Source organism: Esox lucius, chromosome 15 (assembly GCF_011004845.1).
Source record: "Esox lucius isolate fEsoLuc1 chromosome 15, fEsoLuc1.pri, whole genome shotgun sequence".
NCBI classification, from domain to species: domain Eukaryota; kingdom Metazoa; phylum Chordata; class Actinopteri; order Esociformes; family Esocidae; genus Esox; species Esox lucius.
Window position 1 is genome coordinate 5,204,508 of NC_047583.1, and position 11,826 is coordinate 5,216,333.

At 41.3% G+C, this 11,826-nt stretch overlaps 1 protein-coding gene across 3 annotated transcripts in view; it reads left to right on the forward strand.

Annotated features, from left to right (window-relative positions):
• The window catches only part of LOC105028735 (transcriptional-regulating factor 1), a 33,462-nt gene extending 22,682 nt beyond the window's left edge, over window positions 1-10,780 (forward strand). For all 3 annotated transcript variants that reach the window (XM_010901682.3, XM_010901681.3, XM_010901683.4), the window contains exons 9-13: window positions 7,418-7,506; window positions 8,299-8,502; window positions 8,911-9,054; window positions 9,737-10,032; window positions 10,235-10,780. In XM_010901682.3, coding sequence (XP_010899984.2) covers window positions 7,418-7,506; window positions 8,299-8,502; window positions 8,911-9,054; window positions 9,737-10,032; window positions 10,235-10,322 — 821 coding nt within the window. In that variant the 3' untranslated portion in view covers window positions 10,323-10,780. The remainder of the gene's footprint in view (window positions 1-7,417; window positions 7,507-8,298; window positions 8,503-8,910; window positions 9,055-9,736; window positions 10,033-10,234) is intronic.
• The last annotated feature ends 1,046 nt before the right edge of the window (window positions 10,781-11,826 follow it).

Sequence of the window (11,826 nt, forward strand, 5' to 3'; positions counted from 1 at the left end):
TCCAGTATGCGGCAGTCCTGTGGGACAAAATGCCTTGTTGATGCTAGAGGTCAGAGGACAATGGGCCGACTGATTCAAGCTGATAGAAGAGCAACTTTGACTGAAATAACCACTTGTTACAATTGAGGTATGCAGCAAAGCATTTGTGAAGCCACAACACGCACAACCTTGAGGCGGATGGGCTACAACAGCAGAAGACCCCACCGAGTACCACTCATCTCCACTACAAATAGGAAAAAGAGGCTACAATTTGCATGAGCTCACCAAAATTGGACAGTTGAATACTGGAAGAATGTTACCTGGTCTGATGAGTCTCGATTTCTGTTGGGACATTCAGATGTCAGAATTTGGCATAAACAGAATGAGAACATGGATCCATCATGCCTTGTTACCACTGTGCAGGCTGGTGGTGTTGGTGTAATGGTGTGGGGGATGTTTTCTTGGCACACTTTAGGCCCCTTAGTGCCAATTGGGCATCGTTTGAATGCCACGGCCTACCTGTGCATTGTTTCTGACCATGTCCATCCCTTTATGACCACCATGTACCCATCCTCTGATGGCTACTTCCAGCAGGATAATGCACCATGTCACAAAGCTCGAATCATTTCAAATTGGTTTCTTGAACATGACAATGAGTTCACTGTACTGAAATGGCCCCCACAGTCACCAGATCTCAACCCAATAGAGCATCTTTGGGACGTGGTGGAACGGGAGCTTCGTGCCCTGGATGTGCATCCCACAAATCTCCATCAACTGCAAGATGCTATCCTATCAATATGGGCCAACATTTCTAAAGAATGCTTTCAGCACCTTGTTGAATCAATGCCACTTAGAATTAAGGAAGTTCTGAAGGCGAAAGGGGGTCAAACACAGTATTAGTATGGTGTTCCTAATAATCCTTTAGGTGAGTGTATATATATATATATATATAACAATATAGCTAGTTACCAATGCTTAATTTGTAAATCGGGAGGTCCTGGAACCTATTGGGCCATGTTAGAGACATGGATCCAGTTGGCAAATCGATGCAAATAAAACACATCGGTAGCGCAGTTAGCGGACAACAAAAAGATAAAACTTTCACAATCTTGTCAGAGAGTGCTAAGGCTTCAAGAGGCTGCAAGAATAGAAAACTTTATGAACTCTGATTGCTTCTAGTGGAATGTTTACAGTGCAAAGCGAAAACAGTGATGGAAAAGTAATGCGCAGTACACCAGATCTGTGAAAAGTAGGTGCCAGAACAAACTGAAGAAAATCTGAGAGGTGCAGAATCCTGTTCCAGCAGGATCTGGCTCAAATTAACCACTGCTAGTAACCAAACAAAGTTATACTAGCTATTTGCATCCCGACAGTGTTGCCAGATCTTAGTGACAGTATAACCCACAACTCCCTGCAGACTCCACAAATAAACAGCCCAAACGCTATTTTTACTAAACAACCCTATCTGCAATTAAACCACCCCAAGCCCATTTTTGCCCACACGCTGTCATAAAAAATAGCCCAATTTTATGGGAAACTGCCCCATCTGGCAACACTGGCTTCTCTGCATCAGTGTTTGCGCACTCTATGTGGAAATAGGCCAGGTGACGTGTATTTAGTTGGTGATCTGACACTACAGGACGCAATGTTTGATGGGATTTGTAGTTAATTTTTCCACTCACTCTCCGAAAGGTACACAGTGTTGCACCCTTTTCTTTTTCCAATATATCTACATTTCAATAGTGATTTCCGAGCTTTGAAGGTGATCGTTCACCTGATAGCTTTGCGGACTGACTGATCATTGCAAACATCCATAACCACTCCCTTTTTTAAACGTCTATGGTTAAAATGAATGTGTTACGTGACCCACGGAGCCAAGATGGCGAAATATGGGCGGTTCCACTTTCCAAGTTAATCATTTGTGGAAAAGAAATGTTTTGCCCAGGTAATTTCTGAGGAACCTCTCCGACTGTTCTCTAATCTGGCAGCCTAGTAAGGAGTGATGGGGTTCACTATAGCTACTCTCCTGGTACAAATTATAGGTAGAAAGATACAACAAACATCAAAAGACATCTGAAACCCCATCATCCCAATATATTCGTGATGTGGGTATACCCGAATTTGTCAAATATCTAAATGTTTTTGAATCTTCGGTTCTCTCCTCCTTCCTTACATTTGAAACTGATATTTCCATACATGTCAGTTAAACTGCTCAAACGATAACAGGTGCTGTAATAATTTTCTAGTAGCTAATTACATTTTGGATATTTCACATGTGCACAATGCTAAACATTCTGATATTTTTCATCATCCTTATTTGATAGCTCCAGTAAACTATTTTGACATACACTGAACAAAATTATAAACGCAACACTTGTTTTTGCCCCCATTTATCATGAGCTGAAGATCTAAGACTTTCTTTATGTACACAAAAGGCCTATTTCTCTCAAATATTGTTCACAAATCTGTCTAAATCTGTATTAGTGAGCACTTCTCCTTTGCCGAGATAATCCATCCACCTCACAGGTGTGGCATATCAAGATGCTGGTTAAACAGCATGATTATTGCATCGGTGTGCCTTAGACTGGCCACAATAAAAGGCCACTCTAAAATGTGCAGTTCCATCACACAGCACAATGCCACAGATGTCGCATGTTTTGAGGGAGTGTGCAATTGCAATGCTGACTGCAGGAATGTCCAGAGCTATTGCCCGTGAATTGAATGTTCATTTCACTACCATAAGCCGTCTCCTAAGGTGTTCCATAGAATTTGGCAGTACATCCAACCGGCCTCACAACCGCAGACCACGTGTAACCAGACCAGCCCAGGACCTCCACATACAGCATCTTCACCTGAGACCAGCCTCCCGGACAGCTGCTGCAACAATCAGTTTGCATAACCAAAGAATCTTTGCACAAACTGTCAGAAACCATCTCCGGGAAGGTCATCTGCATGCTTGTCGTCCTCACTGGAGTCTCGACCTGACTGCAGCAAATGCTCACATTCGATGGCATCTGGCACTTTGGAGAGGTGTTCTCGGCAGATGGCAGACAGCGTGTATGGCGTTGTGTGGGTGAGCGGTTTGCTGATGTCAACGTTGTGGATCGAGTGGCCCATGGTGTTGGTGGGGTTATGGTATGGGCAGGCGTGGGTTATGGACAACGGACACAGGTGCATTTTATTGATGTCATTTTGAATGCACAGTGATACCGTGACGAGATCCTGAGGCCCATTGTTGTGCCAGTCATCCATGACCATCACCTCATGTTGCAGCATGATAATGCACAGCCCCATCTTGCAAGGATCTGTACACAATTCCTGGAAGCTGAAAACATCCCAGTTCTTGAATGGCCAGCATACTCACCGGACATGTGTGTTCCAGGTCCTGCCAATATCCAGCAACTTCGCACAGCCATTGAAAAGGAGTGAACCAACATTCCACAGGTCACCATCAACAACCTGATGAACTCTATGCAAAGGAGATGTGTTGCACTTTGTGAGGCAAATGGTTGTCACACCAGATACTGACTGGTTTTCAGACCCCCCTGGACCCCCCCAATACAGTGAAACTGCACATTTTAGAGTGGCCTTTTATTGTGGCCCGCCTAAGGCACACCTGTGCAATAATCATTATGTCTAATCAGCATCTTGAAATGCCACACCTGTGAGGTGGATGGATTATCTCTGCAAAGGAGAAGTGCTCACTAACACAGATTTAGACAGATTTGTGAACTATATTTGAGAGAAATAAGCCCTTTTGTGAACATAGAGAAAGTCTTAGATCTTTGAGTTCAGCTCATGATAAATGGGGGCAAAAACAAAAGTGTTGCATTTATAATTTTGTTCAGTGTATATCCATATGGAATTAAGTATACACAATGCCTAATTTAAAAAGTGCATTGCCCCACCACATAAATAATAATGACGCTAGCTAGCTACAATATGTTGGGAGAGTTATGTTCACATAAGTTCGATTTGCTTTCCTTCCTACTAGTTGATGCTGTCATATCTGATGTAATTGGACAAATGCATGGCATTTGTGTTGTGTCAAGTGTTTTAGAATTGTTAAAATACATTTATACAATAAAATGTTTCTGCATTTATTCTTCCCATTTATTTCCTGCAGTTTAATGTGTTCTTCCACCAATTTGAGAAAAAAAATGTTATGCAGAAAAATGTGTTGGTTGAACTAGACTACATGTTTGTGTAAACAGAAATCAGAGATGTGTTTACAATAAGTTAATGAGGCAATACTTTGACTAAATTTAGCTCACTGTTTTTGTCATTTTGAAAATAACTAGATTATTATTGTTCAAATGCTAAAAATCGGACTAAAACTATCAGATATTCTAGTCAAAATGACTAAGACTAGACTAAATCAAAAAAGGGGGTCAAATTTTACACTGATTTGACGTTTGTTCAGGATATTGTTAGTCAATGAGGAAAGGCTGATGTATGCTGATGATGATCCTGCAAAAGAAGGTTGCTCACGGTAATCCAATTAGTCACCAACTTGGACACAAATGTTGTGGAAGATGCCAGAGCTGACGGAATGGGATATAAAATGAAATAATGATGAGAGTTTCTAAATGGCAAATTAGAATTTGTGGTCTACAAATGTTGTCATTTGATTTAGTATACTATAGTAATACAGGCTTTTTTGTGTCGGAGGTTTGTATTTAGTCCTGTAGCTAAAAGAATCCCATGGTTTCTGGTGTCTTTAATAGCTTTTTTGGAGTTTGTAAATCATCATGTAATTGGTTTTGCTGATTTAGTTGTTTTTGTTAAATGGCCAAAAATGTTGGATAAGAGGTTTTATCCACACTTTAATTCATAATGTTGCATGGTTAGCCTGCTGTGTTTTTAGATTTTCCAAGTGATTTGATTCTGTACATTTTTCAGTCACATTACCCTTTTTTCTTTTGTCACCCATGTGTTTCTGTAGTGTTTTAGCACTTTCCCCTAGTAAAAGTGTGTGCTGTTTACTGGTTTTGTAGGTGCTTCAAACTCATTTTACATTCCTCTTCAAACTATCATATTTGTTAACCTAATAAAATTAACTAAATTTTCTGCTTGAATTTTTTTAGCTGATATGTTAACTACTCAGGGTTTCTAATGCTTGGTTTATAGCTTTATTGCAGGAATTTGATTGGTTTTTCATCAATTGATCTTTGGTGGTTTTCAAATCTCCCTTCCAATCTATATCGTTTCCTAATTGCATGTGGTTTATTTGGGTTTTGATGCTTTATCAGTGAATGTTTCTCTACTCAGGTACATTGTGAATTTGGGTAATGCGGTTCTGTTATCATAGTTTAGTCTCAGGGGACATTATGGCGTGGAATGCTGTCACCTTCAGGTAGATTTTCGTCCCTTGTATGCTGAGGGTTTCTGTTTCTCTTTCAGTTCATTTCATGTAGGTCACCACATTGGCCTGGACTTTTTTGGCCTCACTCTAAATAATGGAGAAACTTTCTTTTTTAAATCAGAGGGATTCTATTTTGGGAGAGGGTGACACACAACAGGACAATTTCCTCTGTTATGGTAATGTCCTGATTTATTAGTAAGTAAATCCTGGTTTGAGAACAGTGTGTTAGGCCAGATTTACACAAAGAAGGCATTCCACATGACTCTTCCCTGTTTGACAGGCACTTGGGTGAATGGGATCACCACCACTCTGTAACCTAGAGGGAAACCAGGTTACAGAGTGCGTTATGATCTGACAAGAAAACAAAAATGTTGTGGAGCCTGGAGATTAGTGGCAGAAACATACGTGTTTAATGGTTGACAATACAATCACCAAATGTAACAACATTTTCATTTGTTTGTAACAAGTGTCTCTTTCCATTCAACAAATTATTTTATGAGTGGATAAAACGTGCATGTTTAACAAGTGCATTTTAAAGTGATACACATTGTGCATCCTTCATTTCTGTTTCACTCAGTATTGTGCCTGGCAAATTAATATTCCTCAATAAGTAGGTTTCAGTTAGCTCGTAGGTTTCAGTTAGCTCGTAGGTTTCAGTTAGCTTGTAGGTTTCATTTAGCTCGTAGGTTTCAGTTAGCTCGTAGATTTCAGTTAGCTCATAGGTTTCAGTTAGCTCAATTGCAGCGGGAGGGGCTACACTAGTTTCACAAATGTCCACGAATTTACATTTGGTGTCCTGCATTTACAACGTTTAAAAGAGTTTACCAGAATTGTTGGTGAGTGGTACCGGAGTGAACTTGAGAGATTTGGATATGAGCAGAGGCCAGTTTGGCAACCACTCCAAACCCGCTTAGCAATCAAGCCAAATCACACTTGATCCACTCCAGCTTACATACTCTTATACAATGGTGCACGCCTATTCATGGTAGCAGGGTACAGATGAATATTTCCGGGTTTGGGAATGTGCTTGCTTGAGGCCCGTGGGGTCTTTTGGTGTGCCTTGGGGACGCTAGTGTCCCTGATTGTTTGGGGGGACTATTTTATTGTTATTGTATGTATATATACAATAAGTCAATAAGGACTTGGGTCTGTGGATTTTGTGGGTCGGTGGGCTGGGTCGGGTATTAGCTGTTCTGCTTTAGTGTTGAGGCTGTGGTCATGATTTGAGGTGGTCTGTTCAGTTGGTTTCTCTGGGGGACTGGGCAGTTTGACTGTTGGGTTTGCTCTCTGTTACATTCCTTTATCACTTCCTCCATCTTTCTCATTTCTTCTTTTAGCCCCGCCTCACTGCCAACCCCTTTTCATATCTCTCTCTTGTTCCGTCTTGGTCTAATTCTTCTGCTTCTTGTTCATCACCTGTTGGAGTTGTCTCCCTCTTTCTCTCTCTGCTCCTTTCTGTATTTCTGTCCATCTTTTTCTCTGTGCTTCTCCCGTTGTCTGTCTTTCTTCTACACCTCTGATGAGATTGGTGTGATCAGGGGTGATGTGGCTACTCATTCCTGCTGGGCTCTCAGATCGGTTGTGCTTGTATGTCTTATGATGTGGCTTGGGGACTGTAGTCTGTCCTCTGTTAGCGCCCCCCTTTGCATACATCTCTTGTTTTCTTAGGCTCTCCTTTTCTCCTGTCGTGTGGCGTCATTCCTCTGCTCCTATTCCTTCTACTGTTGAATTTATTTAATCAAGGTCTCTCGTGATTTCTTTCTTCACCTTTCTGAATCTCTGTCTTTCATGGTCTCTTTCTACCTTTCTTGTTCTCTCTCATTGTCACTTTCGCTTTTGTCCAAACAAATATTACAAATTATAATATTAAAAACAAACGTTACAAGCAATTGAAGATAAAAGACGTGAAATAGCAACGGGGGGTTGGAAAACAAACATACAACCGTAACATTATAGACAAAAGACGGCCGTCTACAGCTCTCTTTGTTTTTTACTCATATGATTGGCAGCTTTATCTGAGAGGTTTTGTCCTTCTGTCTCTGTTTTTCCTTTCTCTCTCTCTCTCTTTGTCAGGGAGTGATATTTGGAGTCCTTTAGAGAAGAGGTTGGTGAATAAAGCCTTTAGGATGTACAAGAAAGACTTCCACAGCATACATGCAATGGTAAGGGTATAAAATTTTCCCACTTCAAACACCCTCAGCAACTACTTTACACACCCTCAGCAACTACTTTACACACCCTCAGCAACTACTTTACACACCCTCAGCAACTACTTTACACACCCTCAGCAACTACTATACACACCCTCAGCAACTACTTCACACACCCTCAGCAACTACTTCACACACCCTCAGCAACTACTTTACACACCCTCAGCAACTACTTTACACACCCTCAGCAACTACTTTACACACACTCAGCAACTACTATACACACCCTCAGCAACTACTATACACACCCTCAGCAACTACTTTACACACCCTCAGCAACTACTTTACACACCCTCAGTGACTTTACATACCTTCAGCAACTACCATACACACCAGCCATCAGTAACTACTTTATGCACCCCACCAACTCTGTTTTTAATGCAGAGATCATGGCCAGGTTTTGTGCCTTGCGTATTAGGGATTTCTGTGGAGTACACAACTTTTCCAGCTTGTTTCCCTTTTTTGAAACGTGTTGCTGGCATCAAATTCAAAGTGGGCATATATAAAAAGGTTCAGTAGTCTTTTAATTTTTTCCAGAGCAGTAGGGTTTAATGATTTGCACATCATTGCATTCTGTTTTTCTTTACATTTTACAAAGCGTTCCAACTTCTTTGGAAATGGGGTTGTACTTTACACACCCTCACCAACTATTTTACACACCATCACCAACTACTTTACACACCCTCAGCAATTCATATTATTTGTGGATTCTAAAAAAGTATTTAACGTGTGGATTGTGTTTAGGTGGGGACTAAGTCTGTGTCTCAGTGTGTGGAGTATTACTACACTTGGAAGAGGAGGCTGCGTCTGAATGTAAGGACCCCGGTCGGGCTGTCCACTTCACTGCCTGAGGGAAAAATAAGAACCCCAGTTAGGTGGCCCAGCTACCTGCCTGAAGGAAATGTAAGGACCCCGGTAAAGATGCCCAGCACACTGCCTGAGGACAATGTAAGGACCACTCGTCTCATGGTTTCTACTACCTGGCCACAAATTTTGATTATTTATCCACAACTTCAGATGCCGCAGTTAAAGCTGGAAACAGAAATTCATTATTTCATGGTAATTAAAGCACTTTTGTCCAGAGGTCACCAGCTTTCAAAGTGTGTTGCATTATGAGGATAAAAAGTGTCCAACTTGTGCCTACATGTTGACTCACTTTACAAAACATCATGTGATCAAATGTCATAAATGTTTTCGTTAAACAGATGTTAAACAACGCTGATCTGAACATTGCTGTAAGACAACCATTACAGTTTCTGACCTTCAGATGTTTCAGAAGCCCCTTCCCTGTCACTCTACTGTTGACTGATATTGACTAACCGCTTAAACGCACACTGTATCTCTGCTCTCTGATAGGGTGGCATAATGGATAGGGAGGGGCTTGAAGTGAACAGCACCCTCACCAATAAAAGGCTCTCAATCACCAGATCACCTGAACACTCAGAGCCCACAGCCAATTCTAATTCCTCTCTCATCAGAGGGGGCAACAAGGATGAACAGGTGAGTGTCTCTGTGTAGAGATAAACAGAGAGGATATGATCTATTTAGATAAGTTATAGAACAGTTATAGAACCCAGTGGCCTCAATGTTTTTGAAGTCTACAGTTCACTTACCAATCAAGAATTACCCAAATCGGACAAACACCATATTTTGATGGCATGCAGAATTCTATGAAAATGTTTTATGTACAACGCCAAACCAGAATTCATGCTGGACAGAATTAGAAAGCAATTTTCAAACCTTCCATAGCAAAGGCTTCAGCAATAGAGAGATAAAGCTGGAAAAAAAAAAACTTTAGCCAGCTGTTTCTGGGGCTCTGTCCAGAAACACAAGCTCACCCCAAAGAGCCTCAGGAAAGCAAAATAGAATAAAACATTTTTTTACCGAATACCTGAACCAACTGGAATGCAATCTGGCACTAAACTGCAAGTACAGTCGTGGAATACTGATCACTGGCAGACCCAACATATGTGCAAACTCTGTAGGCAGACCTGGCTGTCTAGAGAAGACAGTCCATGAGCACACTGCTGACAAAGTGTGGGAAATGGACTTCCTAACCTCATGCACATGCTTCTCATGCTCCATTAAATTTAACTGAACTGAAGTGAGAGAGTATTAAAGAAAGATAATACCATTACATACCATTACATTTCCTTTATCCTTGTCTGTTTCTTGAACTCAGCCCAGCCTGAACGGCCAGACGGATCTCCACACCATTTCCGACCAGAACGACTGTCAGCAGATCGCCAGTAGCTCTTTCTGTCCGGTGCTCCAGGCTGGTCCTGGTTCTAGAGGCTGTAGCCCAGTCCAACGAGAGCCAGACAGGCCCCACAGGACTCACAGTTCTGGGCCTGTCTGTTTGAGGGCCTCCCCCTCTTCAGCCAGCTCCAGCCCCACACCTAACAACTCCCTCCGCCCCCCCTGCTTCAAGCCCCACCCACAGCCAACCACCCTTTACCCGTGCAGGGAGTGTACCAAGTAAGATCATCATCATCATAGTCAATACAATTTTACAGCCGCGACATAGCCCAGTCATACATGCATACATTTGGCGTATTAGGCAGCCCGACGAGGTCAAGCCCTGAATACTGGTGTTGCAGAAGAGCCATCCACAACCAATGGAGCTATGTTTCAGACCTGATATTCAACCAACACCCTCCTCCTCCCTCTCATTCCTCAGGGTTTTCTCTAAAGTGAAGAGTCGTAATGCCCACATGAAAACCCACCGCCAGCAAGACGGACACAGACATCTGGAGCAGCTGGACTGACTATAAAACCTGAAGGACTTAACTGCCCCTAGACTATCTCTGCCTATAACCTGGAGGACTAGATATTTACTGCCCCTAAATGTTCCCTGACTTAATAACCTGGAGGACTAGACATTTACTGCCCCTAAACATTCCCTGACTGTATAACTAGCTCTCTACTGTCCTCTAGTGTCTGTCTCACCACCGAGAGGGGTAGCATTGTACTACCCTCTAGTGTCCATCTCCAGACATAACGCATGTACACTTTAGTAATGTTGCAGTTTTTTCCAGAGCAGTTTACAGTTGTGAAAGCAGACCTTTTCATATAGGCTTCTTGTGGTTGTCAAACCCACAACCCTAGCATTGCAAGGGACATGCTGTACTGACTGAGATTCACAAGACTGTGGGTTAACAAAAACCCTCCACTAGCCCCCCGTCTCTCCATATATTTCTAATCAAATAAAGCCCTTTTTACATCAGCAGTTGTCACAAAGTGCTTTTACATAAAACCCAGCCTGAAAGCCCAAGCAACAGCAGTGTTGTTCAGTGAATTTCAACAATGTCAAAGTTAGCATTCCTGATTCAACTCATCATCAATCCGAGTTAAGTCAGTTTTACAACAAAATAACTGCAGAAATGTTTCTGGGCCCCAGGGGAGAACTTTGAAATTCACTGATAGATACAGACGTCTGAGTTTGTCTCTTTACACAGTGACTTTTGTGTGTTTATTCACTGTTATAAAAGTCTGTAGTAGTTCACATAATCTCTTGGCCCATATAAAGGAGGTTATCTGACTGTGATTTCCTATGGTAACTACCATTTTCCTGAAGTATCCTGTTGAACACCTGTTTGTGTTTTATTTTTGCTGCAATTATTATGTTTCTATTTAATTCCCTACTGTGGTGTATTACTGCAAGTTCTTAATTTTTTTCCACAGATAGTTCTACAAAGAGTGGACATTATTAGAGCAAGTCTTTTATTTTATCTTAGCTTTTTTAAACTTAGTTTATGTACATTGAGGAGAATTCTGTGTTCTCAAAGCCTCTACAAAAGAAAAAATCAACCCGACCTAGGTCTAGCCACGGATCTCGGATAGGTGTTAGGTGGGTTAATGTGAAATACCGACTGTATGCCGAATTATATTATAAAATATATTCAAGATAATAGGACTAAATAATAAATATATTAATTCATGCAATTTTCACTTCGTCAAGGACTTGGAAAAACAAAATTCAAGTACGCTACAAGCGGCCTCGTTTTTTTCTTCATTGCTGCAATAGGCTACACCCCGTCAACAATGTAAAGTAATGTTTTGGACAGCTAAGCTGAATTATTCTTTTGATCTTATTAAATTGAAATTGTTTAATGGTTGTTTGTGGTGATCCCATGTATTCATTTATAATTTAGAGACAGCGTGAACTTTAGTTAATGTCAATTCCTGCCCTTAACACACTATAAAAAGAAAATGTTTTTTATTAAGACTATATAAAAGTATCAAAGTTCTCTACGCTTTGTGTGGTGGGAA